The following is a 22,083-nucleotide window of genomic DNA, read 5'->3' as shown; positions in this document are numbered from 1 at the left end:
CCCCCATTTTCCAGAGGAGGGAACTGAGACAGAGAAAGCGAAGCGCAGGCCCCAAAAGTCCCCCACCTGACAAGGGGTGGGGGTTGGGATTAGAACCCACGACTTCCGACTCCCAAGCCCCTGCTCTTTTCCATTGAGCCACGCTGCTTTGATCAGGTTGTCCCACTCTCCACCCCCATTTTCCAGAGGAGGGAACTGAGGCACAGAAAGCAAAGTGCAGGCCCAAAGTCCCCCAGCTGACAAGGGGCGGAGGCGGGATTAGAACCCACGACCTCCGACTCCCAAACCCCTGCTCTTTCCACTGAGCCACGCTGCTTTGATCAGGTTGTCCCACGCGGGACTCCCACTCTCCATCCCCATTTTCCAGAGGAGGGAACTGAGGCAGAGAAAGCGAAGTGCAGGCCCCAAAAGTCCCCCACCTGACAAGGGGCGGGGGCGGGATTCGAACCCACAACCTCCGACTCCCAAGCCCCTGCTCTTTCCACTGAGCCACGCTGCTTTGATCAGGTTGTCCCACGCGGGGCTCCCACTCTCCATCACTGTTTTCCAGAGGAGGGAACTGAGGCACAGAAAGCGAAGCACAGGCCCAAAAAGTCCCCCAGCTGACAAGAGGTGGGGGCGGGATTAGAACCCACGACTTCCGACTCCCAAACCCCTGCTCTTTCCACTGAGCCACGCTGCTTTGATCAGGTTGTCCCACTTTCCATCCCCATTTTCCAGAGGAGGGAACTGAGGCAGAGAAAGCGAAGCGCAGGCCCCAAAAGTCCCCCACCTGACAAGGGGCGGGGGCGGGATTCGAACCCACAACCTCCGACTCCCAAGCCTCTGCTCTTTCCACTGAGCCACGCTGCTTTGATCAGGTTGTCCCACGCGGGGCTCCCACTCTCCATCACTGTTTTCCAGAGGAGGGAACTGAGGCACAGAAAGCGAAGCACAGGCCCAAAAAGTCCCCCAGCTGACAAGAGGCGGGGGCGGGATTAGAACCCACGACTTCCGACTCCCAAACCCCTGCTCTTTCCACTGAGCCACGCTGCTTTGATCAGGTTGTCCCACTCTCCACCCCCATTTTCCAGAGGAGGGAACTGAGGCAGAGAAAGCAAAGCGCAGGCCCCAAAAGTCCCCCACCTGACAAGGGGCGGGGGCGGGATTCGAACCCACGACCTCCGACTCCCAAGCCCCTGCCCTTTCCAGTGAGCCACGCTGCTTTGATCAGGTTGTCCCACGCGGGGCTCCCACTCTCCAACCCCATTTTCCAGAGGAGGGAACTGAGGTACAGAAAGCGAAGTGCAGGCCCAAAAAGTCCCCCACCTGACAAGGGGCGGAGGTGGGATTAGAACCCACGACCTCCGACTCCCAAGCCCCTTTTCTTTTCCACTGAGCCACGCTGCTTTGATCAGGTTGTCCCACTCTCCACCCCCATTTTCCAGAGGAGGGAACTGAGGCACAGAAAGCGAAGCGCAGGCCCCAAAAGTCCCCCATCTGACAAGGGGAGGGGGCGGCCGCTACCCCTAGGGACGTGGCCACCCCGCCCCGGTTCAACGGTAGTCCTGCTAGACTGTGAGCCCATTGTTGGGTAGGGAATGTCGCTATATGTTGCTGATTTGTGCTTCCCAAGCGCTTACTGCAGTGCTCTGCACACAGTAAGTGCTCAATAAATGCCACTGAATGAATGAATGAATTGGGCACAAAGGAGCATGCTGAGGTCAGTGAACATCTCCCAAGCGCTTAGTACAGTGTACAGTTGAACAAATGCCATCATCATCATCTGATTATTTTGAGGGGTATTTACTACATGCCAGGCGCTGTAGGGGGTAGATAGGCTAGGATAGGTAGATACCTGTATATATGTTTGGACATATTTATTACCCTATTTATTTTACTTGTACATATTTATTCTATTTATTGTATTTGGTTTATATGTTTTGTCTTGTTGTCTGTCTCCCCCTTCTAGACTGCGAGCCCGCTGTTGGGTAGGGACCGTCTCTATATGTTGCTAACTTGTACTTCCCAAGCGCTTAGTCCAGTGCTCTGCACACAGTAAGCGCTCAATAAATACGATTGAATGAATACCTGTTTATATGTATATATGTTTGTACATATTTATTACTCTATTTTACTTGCACAAGTTTATTCTATTCATTGTATTTGGTTTATACGTTTTGTTTTGTTGCCTGTCTCCCCCTTCTAGACTGTGAGCCCGCTGTCGGGTAGGGACCGTCTCTAGATGTTGCTGACTTGGACTTCCCAAGCGCTTAGTCCAGTGCTCCGCACACAGTAAGCGCTCAATAAATACGATTGAATGAATGAATGAATTAGAACCCACGACCTCCGAGTCCGGAGCCCCCTGTTGGGCAGGGACCGCCTCTCTATGTTGCCAGCTTGTACTTCCCAAGCGCTCAGTACAGTGCTCTGCACACAGTAGGCGCTCAATCAGTACGACTGAATGAATGAATGCTCTTTCTACTGAGCCGCGGGGTGGGCGGTGCCTCCATTTCCTGCCGGGAGGGGGCGCGGCGGAGCGCGCTCTCGGGGGGCGGGGCCTCCTCACATCCGGGTCCCTGGACCGTCCTGGTCGTAGTCGTCGTCGTCGTCGTCGTCCTTCTTGGCCTCATCGCCCTCTTCCTTCTCCTCCATCGCCTTCTTCTTCTCGTCGTCGTCCTCCATAGGGGCCAGTCCAGGGCCACCGTCCGGCCATGTTGGAGGAGGAAGGCGCCGTGGCCCCGGAGACGCCGTTGCCTCCTCCCGCCATCGACTTTCCCTCCGAGGGGTCGGACGTCCAATTCGATGGTGAGGCAATACCAGCAATAATAACGATGGCGTTTGTTAGGCGCTTACTATGTGCCCAGCACTGTTCTAAGCGCTGGGGAGGTTCCAAGGTGATCAGGTTGTCCCACAGTCTTCATCCCCATTTTACAGATGAGGGAACTGAGGCACAGAGAAGTTAACTGAGTTGCCCAATGTCACACAGTTGACAGTTGGCGGTCTAATAATAATAATGATGATGATAATGGCATTTGTTAAGCGCTCCCTATGTGCCAAGCACTGTTCTAAAAGCTGGGGAGGTTCCAGGGTGATCAGGTTGGCCCACAGGGGGGCTCACAGTCTTCATCCCCATTTTGCAGATGAGGGAACTGAGGCACAGAGAAGTTAACTGAGTTACCCAATGTCACACAGTTGACAGTTGGAGGAATAATAATGATGATGATGATGGCATTTGTTAAGCGCTCCCTATGTGCCAAGCACTGTTCTAAGCGCTGGGGAGGTTACATGGTGATCAGGTTGTCCCACGGGGGGGCGCACAGTCTTCATCCCCATTTTACAGATGAGGGAACTGAGGCACCGAGAAGTTAACTGAGTTGCCCAATGTCACACAGTTGACAGTTGGAGGAATAATAATGATGATGATGGTATTAAGCGCTCCCTATGTGCCAAGCACTGTTCTAAACGCTGGGAAGGTTCCAACGTGATCAGGTGGTCCCACAGGGGGCTCACAGTCTTCATCCCCATTTTACAGATGAGGGAACTGAGGCACCGAGAAGTTAACTGAGTTACCCAGTGTCACACAGTTGACGGAGGAATAATAATGATGATGATGGCATTTGTTAAGCGCTCCCTATGTGCCAAGCACTGTTCTAAGCGCTGGGGAGGTTACAAGGTGATCAGGTGGTCCCACAGGGGGGCTCACAGTCTTCATCCCCATTTTACAGATGAGGGAACTGAGGCATCGAGAAGTTAACTGAGTTGCCCAATGTCACACAGTTGACAGTTGGAGGAGTAATAATGATGATGATGATGGCATTTGTTAAGCACACCCTATGTGCAAAGCACTGTTCTAAGTGCTGGGGAGGTTCCAAGGTGATCAGGTTGTCCCACGGGGGGCTCACAGTCGTAATCCCCATTTTACAGATGAGGGAACTGAGGCACCGTTAAGTTAACTGAGTTGCCCAGTGTCACACAGTTGACAGTTGGAGGAATAATAATGATGATGATGGTATTTGTTAAGCGCTCCCTATGTGCCAAGCACTGTTCTAAGCGCTGGGGAGGTTACAGGGTGGTCAGGTTGTCCCACGGGGGGCTTACAGTCTTCATCCCCATTTTACAGATGAGGGAACTGAGGCACCGTTAGGTTAACTGAGTTGCCCAATGTCACACAGTTGACAGTTGGAGGAGTAATAATGATGATGATGATGGCATTTGTTAAGCACACCCTATGTGCAAAGCACTGTTCTAAGTGCTGGGGAGGTTACAAGGTGATCAGGTTGACCCACGGGGGGCTTACGGTTTTAATCCCCATTTTACAGATGAGGGAACTGAGCCACCGAGAAGTTAACTGAGTTGCCCAATGTCACACAGTTGACGGAGGAATAATAATGATGATGATGGCATTTGTTAAGCGCTCCCTATGTGCCAAGCACTGTTCTAAGCGCTGGGGAGGTTCCAAGGTGATCAGGTGGTCCCACAGGGGGCTCACAGACTTCATCTCCATTTTACAGATGAGGGAACTGAGGCACAGAGAAGTTAAGTGGCTTGCCCAAAGTCACACAGCTGATGGAGTAATAATGATGATGATGGCATTTGTTAAGCGCTCCCTATGTGCCAAGCACTGTTCTAAGCGCTGGGGAGGTTACAAGGTGATCAGGTTGACCCACGGGGGCTCACAGTTTTAATCCCCATTTTACAGATGAGGGAACTGAGGCACCGATAAGTTAACTGAGTTGCCCAATGTCACACAGTTGACGGAGGAATAATAATGATGATGATGGCATTTGTTAAGCGCTCCCTATGTGCCAAGCACTGTTCTAAGCGCTGGGGAGGTTACAGGGTGATCAGATTGTCCCACAGGGGGGCTCACAGTCTTCATCCCCATTTTACAGATGAGGGAACTGAGGCACAGAGAAGTTAAGTGGCTTGACTAAAGTCACACAGCTGACAGTTGGCGGACTAATAATAATAATAATGATGATGATGGCGGCATTTGTTAAGCACTCCCTCTGTGCAAAGCACTGTTCTAAGCGCTGGGGAGGTTCCAAGGTGATCAGGTTGTCCCACGGGGGGCTCACAGTCTTAATCCCCATTTTACAGATGAGGGAACTGAGGCACAGAGACGTTAAGTGAGTTGCCCAAAGTCACACTGCTGACAGTTGGCAGAATAATAATAATGATGATGATGATGGCATTTGTGCCAAGCGCTGTTCTAAGTGCTGGGGGGAGAGACAAGGTCAGCAGTTTGTCTCACTTAGGGCTCACAGTCTTCATCCTCATTTGACAGAGGAAACTGCGGCCCAGAGAAATGAAGTGACTTGCCCAAAGTCACACAGCTGACAAGTGGCAAAGTGGGATTAGAACCCATGACCCAAGCCCGTGCTTCTTAAAGCCTGGGGAAGTTGGGGGGCGGCGGGCACGGCACTCTAGGGACCCGGGCCCTAAAGGAACAGACTTTCCGAGAGCAATTCACTGCCCTCCTCCTGCTAATAATAGTAATAATGTGGTCTAGTGGGCAGAGCACGGGTCTGGAACTCAGAAAGATCTGGGTTCGAGTTCCAACTCTGCCACTTGTCTGCTGTGTGATCTTGGGCACTTTATTTCTCTGGGCCTTAGTCACCTCATCTGTAAAACGGGGATGGAGGCTGAGCCCCATGGTTCTAATCCCGGCTCCTCCACTTGTCTGCTGTGTGGTCTCGGGCAGGTCACTTTACTTCTCTGGACCTCAGTTACCTCATCTGTAAAATGGGGATGGAGCCTGAACCCCAAGGTTCTAGTCCTGGCCCCTCCGCTTGTCTGCTGTGTGAACTCGGGCAGGTCACTTTACTTCTCTGGGCCTCAGTTCCCTCATATGTAAAATGGGAGTTGACACTGTGAGCCCCATGTGGAACAGGGACTGTGTCCAATGAAATTTGCTTGTACCCACCCCAGCGCCTAGTACAGTGCCTGGCACATAGTAAACGCTTAACAAGTACCTTAATTGTTGTTATTACAGTCTTACAGTCTTAATTGCCATTTTACAGATTAGGGAATTGAGGCACACAGAAGTGAATCGACTTGCCCACGATCACACAGCAGACGTGGAAGATTCAGGATTAGAACCCACATCCTCTGAGACTCCGAGGCCCATGCTGATCCCGTTGGTGCTTGTTGAGAGCTTCGTGTGTGCAGAGCACTGTACTAAGTGCTCCAAAGAGCTCAGAGGACAAAGTAGACCCAATCCCTGCCCTCAGGAAACTTACAGTCTAGCGGGGAAGACAGACATGAAAATACATTTTGGGTATTTTCACTCCACTCCCTTGCCCTTACTTCATCCTTTGCCTTCTCACCCTGGGTCGGACTTGCCTGGATTTAGTTTGTGAGGGGCGAGTGGGTGTGGGGTGGCCCGTTAAAGAAACCAGTCAAAATGATTTGGGCAAAACTCTCCTACCAACGCCCCGAGAAACCTAATAATAATAATTGTGGTATTTGTTGAACTCTTACTGTGTGCCAAGCACTTTATCAAGCATTGGGGCAGGTAAAGTATTAGCAGATCAGACACAGCCTCAAGGGGAAGAGAGAACGGATATTTAAGCCTAGTTGATTCCTGTTGGATGAACTGTACCCACCTTGGGGGATTTTAATGTTGTTAGTCCAGAGACCCCCATATATGAAGAAAATGTTAAAAGGGTGGGTGAAGGCATTTTCTAACCAAATTCTGCAGCACTGACACTTGGATAGCAATAGTACGTTTGGACAGCAAATCTAGTCAAGGATTTGCCATTGTATGTTGTCATTTCCCTGTTGACAGTTACATAACATTATGCAGTCCCTGCTCAGGGTGATGCAATAAGACATCCGATGATTTTAGTTCACTGCCATCAACAAGTAGGTGGAAAATTGTATTTTGAGCAAGTTTCATTTAAAAGCCTAATTCAACTCAAAGCATTTTGACTCGAAAAACGTTTTAATTACTTGTCTCTGTTACTGCAGTGTTAGCAAAGCATTTCCTTTTGCGAAGGCCTGGGCTACCCAGTCACTTGCTAACCTGCACTTACAAGATTAATTGTTCAGACCCTCACCTCCAAAGAGGAAGTAAAAATAGGTAGACTTTATATATTACAAGGGCAGAACCATAGGAGCTGGAATTACAAAATTATTTTAGGTGGTCCATGATAGATGCTCAGCTGTAAACATGTAACTCTGACTTGTCTGTAGTCTTCAGATAAGGTTTTCTGTGAACTCAAGATTACTCCATAAGGGAGTGGCCAAAAACAAGTCTTCAAAATTATTCCGATGACACCGGTTTAGTATTTACATAAAGACCTTTTGGAGGAAAAACATGGCACTGTCCATATCTATACATCTCAACAATCGTGAAGGTAAGATTAGAGTGTGGAGTGTTTTCCCTGGTTTTACTGATGTGGAGACAGAGGCACAAGGAAATCTAAGTCATGTCTCAGCTCACTCTTTTAGTATACTCTCTTCCTTAGATCATTTTTACCCTACCATGTCAACCCTTAAAGGTAATTCTGGAGCAAGGTTTCATATAGTAGGAAATGCCTCCTCCTCGTGAACTTCTTTGGGCTTTCAAATACTGGCATATCCGAGATATAGAATTCTTTATGGTCTTTTACTCATTCAGTAGTATTTACGGAGCATTTATTCAATACAATAGAGTTGGTAGACACCCTCCAGGAGCTAACAAGTCTGAGGAAGAACAGATATTAAAATAAATTAGTTTATGTACATGAATTCTGTGGGACTGGACTGGGCTGAGTACGGTCTGTGGGGTACAGACCAAGAGGGGTTAAGATGCGGAGAGTGCTGACCTGTTGTTTATGAAGGGGGAGAGAGGGAGGACATGAGGGGAGGGTCAGTGCCAAGACAGATGAGATTGGTGAACAGTGAGTGACACATTTTTGAAACAAGGAAGGCCTAATTAACCATTTCAGACCATCTCCAGTGGTTCAAAAACTTGAGGTTTACTCTGTACTTCATGTGACATAGCTAAATTCTGGGCATAATGATACCAATTATTCCTCATTACTTAGCTTATGGTGAATTCTGGATGCTGGACCCAAGCTTTTTGAGCCAAATCGTCTTGAAGAGAAAGTCTAAATGAAAAATTGTTATGTATAAATTCTATAGTGAGTGTGCATAATCGCTACTTTTAAGAATCATATTTCATTGTATAATGTACAGTGTTAGTATTTAACATTCTTTAGTGTACTTAAATGAATCGTTCTCAAATGCAGTTTGCTATGGCCACTAGGACATTTGGTGACTGAACCTTTTAAAAGTTAGGCTAATGATTAAATAAAGTTACAGAATCTGTGAATCAGTAAACTTCCATATTGGTTCTTTTTGGGTGTCAGTTTCCCTCAGGCCCTGCCTGTGTTGGTATCTTTCTGAGATTCCATTTAAGAAACACTATCTAGAATGAACTCTGGGTGTCAAACACAGAAGTTAAATGTCACCTTATTGAAAAATGTATCCATAATTCATTCAGTCTTATTTATTGAGCGCTTACTGTGTGTGGAGCACTGTACTAAGCGCTTAGTTGACAAAGCCCTTGATTTGTACAGTGCTCTGCACACAGTAAGCGCTCAATAAATACGATTGATGATGATTTTAACATCTGAAGCTTTTTGCTAAAATGAAACAGTGTATACTCTCTGTGCAATCTCTCATCATTCATTAAATCAACATAGCATTTATTGAATCCCTGGTTTTTTACCAGACATTCCTGCCCAGGGGGAAGAGTGGATGTGGTGTTTATTTAGGTATTTTCCATGGACAATTTGATTACATAATTGGAATCATGATGAACTTATGAGTTGGGTTTCTTTAAAGAAAATAGATTAATAAAATCTTGAATATATTTGAGATTAGAATGATATGCCATATGTAGTTGTTTACTAGGTTGCCTCTTTTCCTAGGGGTGAGTTTTTAAAATGAGTCACAGTATTTGAAATTAATTTTAAAATATCTCAGGGTTGCTTGAGGAAAATGCATATCTGGTCTTCAGTAGTTTTTTCAACAATTTTCGATGCAGTGGGAAAATAATTATTCTCTTCCTTTAGAAAGACAGTAGTTATTATTTTATTTTTCTGTTACTCCTTTCACTGGATAAATAATGCTATTTCTTTAATCTTAGTGAAATTAGCATTTTTGGTTTGAATTGACAGTATTTCATTAACTACTGTATTCATTTCCTGTTAGTGAAATAGTCGTGAAGTTTGAGGGCTTACTGTGTGCAGGACACTGTACTGAGCGCTTGGGAGAGTCCAATCCAACAATGAACAGACCTATTCCCTGCCCACGAGCCCCCTCCTTCCTCTCCCCCTCCTCCCCCTCCCCCTCCCTCTGCCCCACCTCCTTCCCCTCTCCACAGCACCTGTATATAAGTTTGTACAGATTTATTACTCTATTTATTTTTCTTGTACATATTTGCTATTCTATTTATTTTATTTTGTTAATATGTTTTGTTTTGTTGTCTGTCTCCCCCTTCTAGACTGTAAGCCCACTGTTGGTTAGGGACTGTCTCTATATGTTGCCAACTTGTACTTCCCAAGCGCTTAGTACAGTGCTCTGCACACAGTAAGCGCTCAATAAATATGATTGAATGAATGAATGAATACATTTTCACAGTCTTATTTCTTTTATTTTTCTAGTATCTTTAATACTAGGGGAATGGCCTATTGAATAGTTATGCATCTCCTTCAGAAATGTCAAGAAGCACAGTCAGTCAATCAGTGGTATTTATTGAGTGCTTACTGTGTGGAGAGCACTGTACTAAGCACTTGGGAGAATAATTGTAATTATGGTATTTGTTAAGCACTTACTACATGTCAAGCACTGTTCTAAGCGCAGGGATAGATACCAGTTAAACAGGTCCCTGTCCCACTTGGGAGACTCAGTCTAGGTAAGAGGGAGAACATGTGTTGAATCCCCATTTTACGGTTGAGGAAACTGAAGCCCAAAGAAGTTGAGTTGCTTAAGGTCACAGAGCAAGCAAGTGGTAGTCGAGATTAGAACCCAGATCCTCTGACTTCCAGGTGTACACTTTAGCCATTAGACCGCACTGCCTCCCATGCAATACAACAGAGTTGGTAGACAAGTTCCCTGCCCACAAGGAGTTTACAGTTTATGGGGAGGAGTTTACAGTCTAGAAGGAACCAGCTAGCTCACTGAAGAAAGTACTCATTAAAATATCTTTTGTGTTTTTTTTTTAAGAATCTGATGTTCCAGCAGAGCTCCAAGCTGTGAAAGGACCTCTTCCTCAACTCACATTCTCTTCTTCAGTTGCAAACCAGCTATTGCTTGTTTCCCTGTTAGAACATCTGTGCCATCTGCATGAGCCAAAGCCGGATTCTTCCAAACGCATGTTCCAATGTAAGTAAGAGTCACTGTTGCTTAATTTGCTTGTATTTTTTAATAGTTTCTCTGTGGGGTTGCAAACATTGAATTCCGCATCGTTTTTAAGAGCTTTCACTGTTTGGTAGAAATTGAGTTTGAATTGGGGAATTGAATTCCCTAGGGAGAAATAAAAAACTTTGGTTTGACTTAGATTCTTTAAATTTGATTTGCAGTGCTTAAAATAAAAAATTGTGAAGACTGAGCTAACTTGCTTGGTAAATAACATTTTTAGTAGAAATACACAAAATCCTGTATCGCTCAGTACACACTGTTCACTTTTGAATAACCCAGTAAAGCAGTAGTAATTCACACATTTTGGGGAGACCTCCTGGACGTAGCATGATAAAAAATAGGTTAAAAATGTGGAAGGTCACTTGTAACGAAAGGAAGCTGTAGGAACCCAGGACATGAATTTTAAAAAACTCAATGGGCATTTTGTTTCTGATAATATTCTCTTGGGCCTCAGCAACTCTGATTCAGACACAGGGAACAGAGAGGGCAGAGTTGTGAATCTGTTGGCTTTAGTGTAACTTTACCTTTTAAAAAGCAGTAGATGACCAAGTGATGGAAGTTAAAAGTTCAATATGCCAGATTCCGAGTGCTGTCACTGCAGAAATACTCAAACTATGGTTTGAATTTCAGATCATCAGAGAGGCAGGCAAATAGTGGGTATGTATGCAGTTTTTAGAACCAGCAAACTCAGAATACTGAAGAGAAATTAATTAGAGCCTGCTACGTATGGAAAACCTCCACGTAATAATATAATAATAATAATAATGATAGCATTTATTCAGCGCTTACTGTGTGCAAAGCACTGTTCTAAGTGCTGGGGAGCTTACAAGGTGATGAGGTTGTCCCACGGGGGGCTCACAGTCGTAATCCCCATTTTACAGATGAGGGAACCGAGGCCCAGAGAAGTTAAGTGACTTGCCCACAGTCACACAGCTGACAAGTGGTGGAGCTGGGATTTGAACCCATGACCTCTGACTCCAAAGCCCAGGCTCTTTTCACTGAGCCACGCTGCTTCTCCACATGTTTTTGTTTTCTGCAAGCTCCAACATAAACTGTGATCGCTTCCAGTTTTAGGGATGGCCCATCTCTAGGTTGGATGCATAGACAAGAAGTATTTTATATTGGTTGATAAATTAATACTGCGCTCTGTAACAAAGCCATTATTTTTTGTTTTTAGATATCTCAAGACAGGTAGCCTTTATCTTCCTTAGGGGGCTTTAACCTTTATCAGTATTTCAGGCCTGAGGCTTAGATCTCTCTTAGCATTTAGGAAGGGCACTTGCAATTAGTTCTTCCCTTACAAGTGAAGAGTGTGTATGTGTGTTTGTGTGATTGTGTTCCATATTTTCTATGTGTGATGGGAGTAGCTTGCTGTTTGAGTGTTCCAGTCAGCATTTCAGACATACTCGGATTGCTCCCCGTTCAGTGCTGCTTTCTGCAGACTGTCAAGCAGGCTGATGGTGGCAGGAGCAGTGTGGGCTAATGGATAGAGCAAGGGCTGGGAGTCAGAAGGATGTAGGTTCTAATCCCAGCCCTGCACCTTGTCTGCTGTGAGTCCTTGAGTATGTCACTTCACTTCTCTGTGCCTGTTACCTCATCTGTAAAATAGGGATTAAGACTGTGAGCCTCATGTGGGACACGGACTGTGTCCAACTTGATTAGCATGCTTCCGCCTCAGCACCTACTACAGTTTCTGGCACATAGTAAGCGCTTAAGAAATACCATGAAAAGAAAGGAGCAAAGAGGCTTCTCGAAGGTGTTACGCTCCCTCTGGGCTCTTCCAAGTCCACCGTACTGTAGTACCTGAGTTTCTTGCCTTAAAGGCATGCAGTGCATCTTCTCTTTCACTAGATCACAGCTGTAAATTGGTCCTTGAGACAGTTGTTGGACAAGGGCAAGCACCTGACAGGAGTCAAGTCAGGGTTTGCATTTTGGAAAAAATGAGCTGAGCGGTAGGGGTCTTTCTTTAAAATCCAGGCAACTCTGGCTCTTAAGTTTGGAGGCAGAGAAATTGCCAGTCAGCTACTCCATCTCCCAAAAGCAAGCTTTGAATTGGACCTTGGTAGTGGGGAAAGGAGATTTAAGGAGACCCTCTTCTCTTTCTTTGGTCCCTGAATGGACCGTGGAAGGAAAGTTGGGAAGTGCCTTCTCCCTTCCCTTGTAGGTCTGGTTTTGAGCAAGGTGCAGGGCATAAAGAGCCCATTGACTAAATAGTCTCTTGACACATGAACGATAGACAAAAAAGCGTATAAATATGTACAGAAACTTTGGGAAGAGTCAAATGTGGATTTTTCATTATCAACCAAAGTAGTTCATGTAGCAGCCTGTATGTGGCATGCACCCAAATTTGAAGCCGTCATAACTGTTACTAGCTGTGAAAACTTAAGTCAAAGTATATGTGTATGTATGGGGTAGAACCTTTGCATTTTACTCTAGTAACTATATTTCATGGCTCACTGATCCTTCAGGGAACACCTTCCACTCAACAGAGGGAATTTTCGGTGATGAGAATTTGCATCTTTTCCCCTTGATTGGAAGAGAACCTATAAAGTCAAGCTCTGTGCCGTTCCTTTCTCTATTAATTTTTGCCCTAGGGCTGCCTTGGGCAGAGCAGAAGGGGAGTTGTGAAGTGGATTTTTTATTTGTTTCCCCCCCGCCCAGCCCCCTTCACACATTTGTGGACACTAGCTCTCTCTCTCTCTCACCCTCTTTCTTCCTGGGAGTGGTTCAGTGGGACAGCCTTGACTCTTCAGACCTGATTCTTGGTTAAATTGAATTTTAGAATAACTCGCACTTTCCTGTTCCCGAGCACAACTGATGACAAAGCTTTTTAATTTTTATTTCTGAGGATTTTGTAGGAAGAATCTGTGTTTATTTTACTGTGAAATATTTGAAGTTGCCATTGTTTTCTGATTTTCTATTTAAACTAATTGTTTTTCCAAATTCTTTTTAATAGTGCTCTGTCAGACTTTTACCAAAATGGGATTGCTTTCCTCTTTCACCTGCAGTGAAGAATTTAGTTCTCTGAGGCTTCATCACAACAGAGCTATTACAGAATTAATGAGGGTAGTCAAACAGAAAGTCATTCATGAGGTAATTTTTACAATAAAAAATATTCCAGTTCCTTTTTGAAAATTAATAAGATTTGAATTTTAACTATTGCTTGTAAAGAATTTTGAAATCCTGGGTTAAAGAAATAACTGTCTTGGGAAAAATCTCTGGCTTCGTAGGCTATAACATTCTTGTCAACACTTTATTGCATTCTAAGTAAGGAAAAAGTCAGGATCATTAATTTCCTGGCTGGTTTTGTTTTTCACCCAAGTAGTTAAAAAAAGGTGAAGCTGTTGACATTCATATTTTATGCCAACTGTATATTAAAGAAGAGAAAATGCACCTTACTGTATATGCTTGCCCGTTGTTGGGTAGAGACTGTCTCTATATGTGGCTGACTTGTACTTCCCAAGCGCTTAGTACAGTGCTCTGCGCATAGTAAGTGCTCAATAAATTTGATTAAATGAATACTTTTAAAACTCATTTTTCTTTCATTTTGCTGTGCAGGGTCATCCTGAAGAGGAGTCTCACTTCCAGACAAGCAGGTATAATTCTAATTCCATACTAATGATTTTAAGTAATGTGACTCCAAAAGGAGTTCAAAAGGAAGAAAATTCTGTTGGCAAGTCCCTAGAAATAAAACCTTGTCTCCCTTGATATCATCATCCCTGACGGAGAGGCTGCACAGTTCACTGTTGCCATTCCCAACTCCAATCCTGCATCCCTTGCCACTCTTTTGCCCAGAGCACCATACTTCTAATCCCCTGAAAAATGAGATGTTGGAAGGATTCTGCCCTAGTCTTCCTTTTTTTTTGGCTTGTGTTATTACCTAGTTTCACCCTGGTTAAGTATATACTATAATTTTCTTTTCTCTCCTTGTAATTTTCTCCGTCACCCTTTTCATTTCCATCAGCCACTCTCCTCATCTCTAATGATTAGAACAGTGCTTGACACATAGTAAGCACTTAACAGATACTTCAACAAAGGAAAACAAAGGACTGCATCAGCCTCCTCTCCGATCTCCCATCCTCCTGTCTCTCCCTACGTCAATCCATACTTCACGCCGCTGCCCGGATCGTCTTTGTGCAGAAACACTCTGGGCATGTTACTCCCCTCCTCAGAAATCTCCAGTGGCTACCTATCAACCTACGCATCAGGCAAAAACTCCTCACTCTCGGCTTCAAGGCTGTCCATCACCTCGCCCCCTCCTGTCTCACCTTCCTTCTCTCCTTCTCCAGCCCAGCCCGCACCCTCCGCTCCTCTGCCGCTAATCTCCTCACCGTCCCTCGTTCTCGCCTGTCCCGCCGTCGACCCCCAGCCCACGTCATCCCCCGGGCCTGGAATGCCCTCCCTCTGCCCATCCGCCAAGCTAGCTCTCTTCCTCCCTTCAAGGGCCTACTGAGAGCTCACCTCCTCCAGGAGGCCTTCCCAGACTGAGCCCCTTCCTTCCTCTCCCCCACCTCCCCCTCCCCATCCCCCCGCCTTACCTCCTTCCCCTCAGCACCTGTATATATGTATATATGTTTGTACGTATTTATTACTCTATTTTATTTGTACATATTTATTCTATTTATTTTATTTTGTTAATATGTTTTGTTCTCTGTCTCCCCCTTCTAGACTGTGAGCCCGCTGTTGGGTAGGGACAGTCTCTATATGTTGCCAACTTGTACTTCTCAAGCGCTTAGTACAGTGCTCTGCACACAGTAAGCACTCAGTAAATACGATTGAACGAATGGATGAATATTACTAGTATTATCTCTCCTATTTGGGGATAAAATACCTGTTCTCCCCCACTCTCAGATTGTGAGTACCATGTGGGACAGGGACTGTGTCTGAATCGATTATTTCATATCTACCCCATTGCGTAGCATGTAGTAAGCATTTAATAAATGCCATAAAAAAATCTCCAAAACTCTTCCTTTGGTCTATTAATATGTCTTTTTCCTCAACCCATCTGTTTCTACTTGTCACTTTCTTCAATCAGTCAACTGGTATCATTTATTGATTTTCCCCGAACTTCTGTTCCCTTTTTTTTCCCTTTGATTCTCTTAGATTGGTTAAGTATTTAATAGATGCCAAGCCCTGTGCCAAGTGCTTGGGTTAATTCAAAATGATAAATCAGTCACAATCCCTGTCCCAAGTAGGTTTAAGGGACAGCAGGTAATCATCTCCATTCTTGGTACTTCTCATTTTCTTTTACTTGCCACTACTCAGTGTTCCTTGTTGCTTTTCTCTGTTCTAATGGCTCTCATTGTCCTTTTTTAAAAAACTGCATTGGAACCTCTTTTCCCCTTTCTGCCCTTCTCAACTGTTAATTAATGATGGGATTTGTTAAGCGCTTACCAGGTGCCCAAGCACTGTTCTTGAACTGACTGTACTACAAATTTTTAATGGCTCATTATTAATTAGCTCTTCAATGTTCTGGTGTTTTTTGCTTTTTTTTTTTGTTTTCTTGACTGTTAGAGCAAGAGAAGTAAACTTTGAAGCACAAACATCTCGTTACTTAAATGAATTTGAGGAAATGGCCATCCTCGGAAAAGGCGGGTATGGGAAAGTATTCAAGGTAATTTTTCCTTCATTTTGAGGGGGCATCTCTATGTATTAGGAGACATTTTTTAGACTGTATTTTTAGACTGTGAGCCCACTGTTGGATAGGGACTGTCTCTATATGTTGCCAACTTGTACTTCCCAAGCGCTTAGTACAGTGCTCTGCACACAGTAAGCGCTCAATAAATACAACTGATTGATTGATTAGGAGATGGAGAAATTTCAGTTTTTATGTTAAATAAAGATGTTAGCTTGGATTTGGAAATCTGTATAAATCATGTTTATCAGCACTTCACTTAGATTCTGGAGATTTTGAGTTTTAAAAATTATTTTGCAGTTAGCAATGTGAGTTTCCTTTTACCTAGCTTCCTGGGCTGCAGATCCAGTTCCGGGGGTGGGCGAAGCAGTTTGGTCACCAAGGGCCAACAGTATCCCACTACCATAAGGAACAAAACCCTCCAAAGACAGAGAAACTGAGCGGGTGGATAATTTTCCTTGTCTCCAACCCAAATATTGCTGGCACCATTGGCGAACTTAGGCAAGCCAGCCTTCCATTTCCCAGGGCATAGGGCTCTCTGCTGCTGCAGTCGTTCTCTTTTAACTGATCCACCTCTGACTGTTCAGGATGGTGTCAGAACCTCGAAGCTAAGTTCCTGCTTGGGAACTACAGCAGCTGTGGGGAATTCCACTCTTTAAACTCCCCCTGCCCATCCTGGGGCCATGAAACTGCAGCCAGTTGGCTGGGATTGGCTTTCGTTTGGTTCATAGACAGCAGCGCTAGTATTTATTGAAAAGCTATTCTTTTTGCAGAGTACTTCAGGCGCCCTTCTTCTATTTTCCGTTAGAAATAGCGGCAGTAGTATAAAGACAGAACTCTCTGCTGCTGCAGTAGTTCTTTTTTAAACGATCCACCTCTGACAGTTCAGGATGGTGTCAGAAACTGGAAGCTAAGTCACCCTGCTTGAGCCAAGGAGAGACAGAACTACAGCACGGGTGGGGAATTATACTCTTTAAACTCCCCCTGCCCAGCCTGGGGCCATGAAACTGCAGCCAGTTGGCTGGGATTGGCTTTCGTTTGGTTCCTGAACATCAGCGCTAGTATTAATTGAAAAACTATCCTTTTTGCAGAGTACTTAAGGTGTGCCCTTCTTCTATTTTCCATTAGAAATAGTGGCAGTAGTAATACTATTGGTTGAAGGCCAGCTAAGGCCACTGTATTAATACTCTGTAAATGTTATGGTTCTTTCTTACCTTAAAATTAAGTTGTAGGAATCTCAGCACATTCAATTCTGGTCAGAATGAGTGTACTGGAAACTCCTCTGGCTGCCCCTCTCCTCAGATAAAAATAGAGTCTGTCGCACCCAGAGCCCAAGGATTGGAAAAAAATAGAACAGGTGGCTCCAGTTTAGATTCACTTATAATTCGTATTTGACAAGGACCTAGCTTTCCGAGAAGTTGTTAGTGGGATCTTTTTTGGGGGGGAAAATTTGTGTCCCGACTCTTACATTTAGGGGATTCTCTATTGAATTTGAAGACATTACTTTGGTAATATTGATCTTTAATAGTGTTTGTGTTTTCTTGTTAATTGTCAGGTCAGGAATAAATTAGATGGGCAATTTTATGCCATTAAAAAAATTCTGATCAAGAAAGCTACGAAAAGGGATTGTATGAAGGTATGGTTGAGTTTTTAAATCTTAGGTAAGGTTTTCTATGCAAATTTAATTTCTGGTAGTAGTTTTAAGTTATCTACCTATTGTGTTTCATTCAGATTCTAGTAGAATTTAATTATAGCTGACACAGTAAAAAAATTTTCCTTGGAACACTGGCGCTTTATATAAGAGGCATATGTGATTCTAAATATAAAGACTGCTGAATTTTCAGTCTTTTGTGATTTGTGAATGTTCAATTCAGAAGTGCACAAAACTTGCCTTTACTGTCCTACCATCAAAGAAGTCAGTTCTGAACGTCATTGTTCTGTGTTTTTGTCATTAAAATTATTTTTCATTTTAAAACTCTTACAGACCTTTATCATTACTTTGAATCTTTCTCTTCCAAAGTTATTTGGATAATATGTACTTTCTCCTCCTGTCCTTTCTATTGCTGCCAAAGGAAGTTGGATTTTAATTTTAAAGGAAGAAATTTTTGACCTACAGCTGTGATTAACAAAGGGTCTGCCAGGCTGCTAGCCCCCTGGACTTCCAGGGAATGTTACAGAGACAGTGGAGGAGACAAAGGGAGAGCACTTCTGGGATCTCCTGTTGCCCTTCAGTCAGAGAAAAATCCAGACCAGTACCAAAATCAAGATATTAAACTTAAAGTAAACCCACAGAAGCTCAAAGGCACACAAGAAGTTAAGGATAGCCTTTTGGTAATGTAGTAAAACTGTATTGTACAAATCAGACTTTTCCTAATTCAGATTAGATTCTGTCCTCTCCCTCTGCCATTTAGTCTGTATTAGTTTTTGCCATACTGTGTTCTGGAAATAGTATTTGATGCTTTGGTCAATCAGCAAACTGCCTAAATAAAGCCCAGTCTAAGAAGTTTTCTTTTTCAGGTACTTCGGGAAGTTAAGGTCTTGGCCGGTCTACAACATCCTAATATTGTAGGTTATCATACTGCTTGGTTAGAACATGTTCACTCAGAACCATCACGGGGTAAGCATTTTTTAAGTCGTTCAATTATGAAGCTCTGTTTTCAGGTCTCTTGAAATAGAACAACTATTTTAAATACCTATGGCTACATTGTACTTTACAGAGTAACAAGATACTTTCAGAATTATAATATAATTTGGACTTAATTTGAACTTTTATCTCTGAGCAATTTGTCAACTAGAGCTGCTTGGAGTTAAGGATGTTCTTGTAAATTTTATTTTAACATCAAATATGTGATTTTTTTAGGCTTTGTTCAATTCTGTGTGTCTTTTTTTCCCTTAGGAGATAAAAGGATTGCTGTTAGGCGGCCACTTCTCAGACTGTCATTAGACCAGGAAAGTGCCAGGTAGGGATTAAAGGGTTAAGTATCTTTCTCCATATATAATTGTCTTAAGAATTGTTTGGTAATACTTGAATTGGGCTATGTTTATTTTTCTTCTGGACAAGGAACAGCAAAGCCCCAGCTTCCACTTCTTTTGTTTATTTCCCTTCCAGGACATTACTTTTTTTCTTTTACTCGAATACTTCAATTAGTCATTTTATTACCCCCAAATCAGGGGTGTTTGGTTTAGATAGATTTGGGCATTATTTAATTTTTGTGGATCTACTAGTTACATTCATTAGAGGCTTGATGCAGTAGTTGAATTTGGAGTGTATATTTCGTAAATATTGATCCTACCCATATCGTTGTTCTACTCTAGAGATCAACATTATGTTCAAAATGATGAAAGTAGTGGCTCATCCATTATCTTTGCTGATTCAGCCTCAGAAGAGAGACCTTTCGGAGGGAAATGGGTTGAAAATCTGAACAATAAACTGGTGCAGTATTCTGGTTCAGTCACAAGAGATGATAATGATTGTGAATCATCCCTTCACCTGCATGGAGATTCCAGAGCTAATGCTGGTACAAGATTGATTGGTTTCAGACATGGTCTTCCACAAGAGCACAGTTCAGAGCTGGAGGAAAATTTCACCTCCACTGAGGAATCTTCTGAAGAAAATTTGTCCATGGTTGAACAAGCTGAGGTAAATAATACTTCATGTCCGTCCTTAGCAATTTATTATAGGAGGTACCGTGGGTCTTGATAAAACTGTCACCTGATCTTGTAGTTTCTCCTGCCTCAACATATCTAGAAAGCACCCCCACCCCTACACCCAAAAGACCACCATGTTGATCATTCAATCATTCATTCAGTCGTATTTATTGAGCGCTTACTGTGTGCAGAGCACTGTACTGAGTGCTCGCGAGAGTGTAGTATAACAATAAACAGACGCAAGATCCAAGCACGTATCACTACCCTTACTTGACTGCCGCATCAACTTATTCACTCACCTCCGTGATGCCTGTCTCTCTCTGGTCCAGTCCATATTCCACTGTCGCCCGGATCATTTTTCTGAATAACTACTCAGTCCACATCTCTCCTCCCCTCAAGAACTTCCAGTGGCTTGCCCATTCATCTTCACATCAAATGGAAACTCCTTACCGTTGGCTTTAAAGCACTCAAAACGGCTCTCCTCCACCACCTGATCTTGCTGATCTGTTCTAACCTAACGTACCCACTTCTCTCTTCTAACACTAACCTTCTCACTGTACTTTGATCTTGTCTTTCTCGCCCCTGATCCCTCTAGTTTGGTAGTCCCTCCCACCCCCCAATTTCATATCCAGTAAACCACCACTCTTCCTCATCTTCAAAGCCCTACTAAAATCACATCTCTTCCAAGAGACTTTCGCTGATTAAACCCTCACATCTCCAAGCGTTCTGTTCTACATCCCCTATCTACTTGGGTCAGTTCCCCTTAAGCGCTTTGCTATTCATCCCTCCCCCAACTCTATAGCACTTAAGTACATATCAGCCTCTAGTTTATTTTACTGTAATAATAATATTGGCGCGGTGGCTAGTTGGGCCTGGGAGTCAGAAGGTCATGTGTTCTAATCCCAGCTCCGCCACTTGTCTGTGGTGTGACTTTGGGCCAGTCACTTCACTTCTCTGGGCCTCAGTTCCCTCATCTGGAAAATGGGGATTAAAACCGTGAGCCCCAGTGTGAGACATGGACTGTATCCAACCTTTTTAACTTGTATCCACGCCAGCACTTAGTACGGTGCCTGGCACATAGTAAGCGCTTAACAAATACCATAATAACAATTATTATATTATTATTGTTATTGTTATTATTATCGTATTAAAGCGCTTACTATGTGCCAGGCACTGTTTTAAGCACTGGGGAGATACAAGATAATTGGGTTTGACACAGTCCATCCCATGTGGGGTCTACAGTCTCAATCCCCATTTTCCAGAGGAAGGAACTGAGGTCCAGAGAAGTGAAGTGCCCTGCCCAAGGCCAGATATCAGACAAGTGGAGGAGGCGGGTTTAGAACCCAGGTCTTTCTGACACTATTCACTAAGCCACGCTGCTTCTCTGTAATAATAACAACGGTATTGACCATTCACTGGGTGCAGTGCACTGTAATAATAATAATAATAATAATGATGGCATTTGTTAAGCGCTTACTATGTGCAGAGCACTTTTCTAAGCGCTGAGGGGGAGATACAAAGTGATCAAGTCCCACATGGGGCTCACAGTCTTAATCCCCATTTTACAGATGAGGTAACTGAGGCTCAGAGAAGTTAAGTGACTTGCCCAAGGTCACACAGCAGACGTGTGGTGGGGTTGGGATTCGAACGGCTCCAAAGCCTGTGCTCTTTCCACTGAGCCACGCTGCTGCATTAAGTAGTTGGGAAAGAACAACGGAAGCATGAGACGTGCCCAGCCTGATCTCTGTGATGGACGAGATGATCTCTGAGCCTCCCTTGGAGGCTCTCCCTGAGGCCGTCTTACCCCGTCGTTGCTTTCTCCCCCCACCCCAACACACACACACATAAACTCCACTTCTCATCATTGGCTAGCCCGGGCACTTCGTTCCTCTAATACTAACCTTCTCACTCTACCTCAGTCTCATCTGTCTCGCCACTGACCTCTTGCCCACATCCTACCTCTGGACTGGAATGCCCTCCCTCCTCATATCAGACCGATAATTGCCCCCCTCCATTTCAAAGCCTTAATGAAGGTGCATCTCCTTCAAGAAGCCTTCCCTTCCTCTCCTCTTCTCCCACTCCCTTCTGCATCACCCTGACTTGTTCCCTTCATTCATCCTCCCTCCCAGCCCCACAACGTATATGTATATATCTGTAATTTATTTATTTTTTTATTTGTGTCTATCTCCCCCTTTAGACTGTGAGCTCACTGTGGGCAGGGAATGTGTCAGTTGTTGTATTGTACTCTCCCAAGCACTTAATACAGTTATTTGCACACAGTAAGCGCTCAGTAAATACAGTTGAATGAATGAATGAACATGACCCACTTTATGATTCCCATCTTACTGCCAGCATTAGTCAAGTTGCCTTTGGTTACATTCCAAAGTGTGGTGATTTAAGTAGTA

General features: G+C 44.1%; 1 protein-coding gene across 3 annotated transcripts in view; it reads left to right on the top strand.

Moving 5' to 3' along the window:
* The first annotated feature begins 2,575 nt into the window (after positions 1 to 2,575).
* Positions 2,576 to 22,083, top strand: part of EIF2AK1 (eukaryotic translation initiation factor 2 alpha kinase 1) — a 35,676-nt gene continuing 16,168 nt past the window's right edge. Inside the window, exons 1-10 of one of the 3 annotated variants that reach the window (XM_038762381.1) lie at positions 2,709 to 2,787; positions 7,180 to 7,343; positions 10,201 to 10,359; positions 13,352 to 13,488; positions 13,954 to 13,991; positions 15,910 to 16,009; positions 17,586 to 17,666; positions 18,548 to 18,647; positions 18,927 to 18,990; positions 19,346 to 19,670. In XM_038762381.1, coding sequence (XP_038618309.1) covers positions 7,304 to 7,343; positions 10,201 to 10,359; positions 13,352 to 13,488; positions 13,954 to 13,991; positions 15,910 to 16,009; positions 17,586 to 17,666; positions 18,548 to 18,647; positions 18,927 to 18,990; positions 19,346 to 19,670 — 1,044 coding nt within the window. In that variant the 5' untranslated portion in view covers positions 2,709 to 2,787; positions 7,180 to 7,303. Of the gene's footprint in view, positions 2,788 to 7,179; positions 7,344 to 10,200; positions 10,360 to 13,351; positions 13,489 to 13,953; positions 13,992 to 15,909; positions 16,010 to 17,585; positions 17,667 to 18,547; positions 18,648 to 18,926; positions 18,991 to 19,345; positions 19,671 to 22,083 lie in introns of all 3 variants that reach the window. The other 2 variants (XM_038762380.1, XM_038762379.1) reach the window with 2 other exon arrangements.

The sequence above is a fragment of the Tachyglossus aculeatus genome, chromosome 21 (genome assembly GCF_015852505.1).
Source record: "Tachyglossus aculeatus isolate mTacAcu1 chromosome 21, mTacAcu1.pri, whole genome shotgun sequence".
NCBI lineage: Eukaryota > Metazoa > Chordata > Mammalia > Monotremata > Tachyglossidae > Tachyglossus > Tachyglossus aculeatus.
This window is presented reverse-complemented; position numbering and strand designations above follow the sequence as displayed.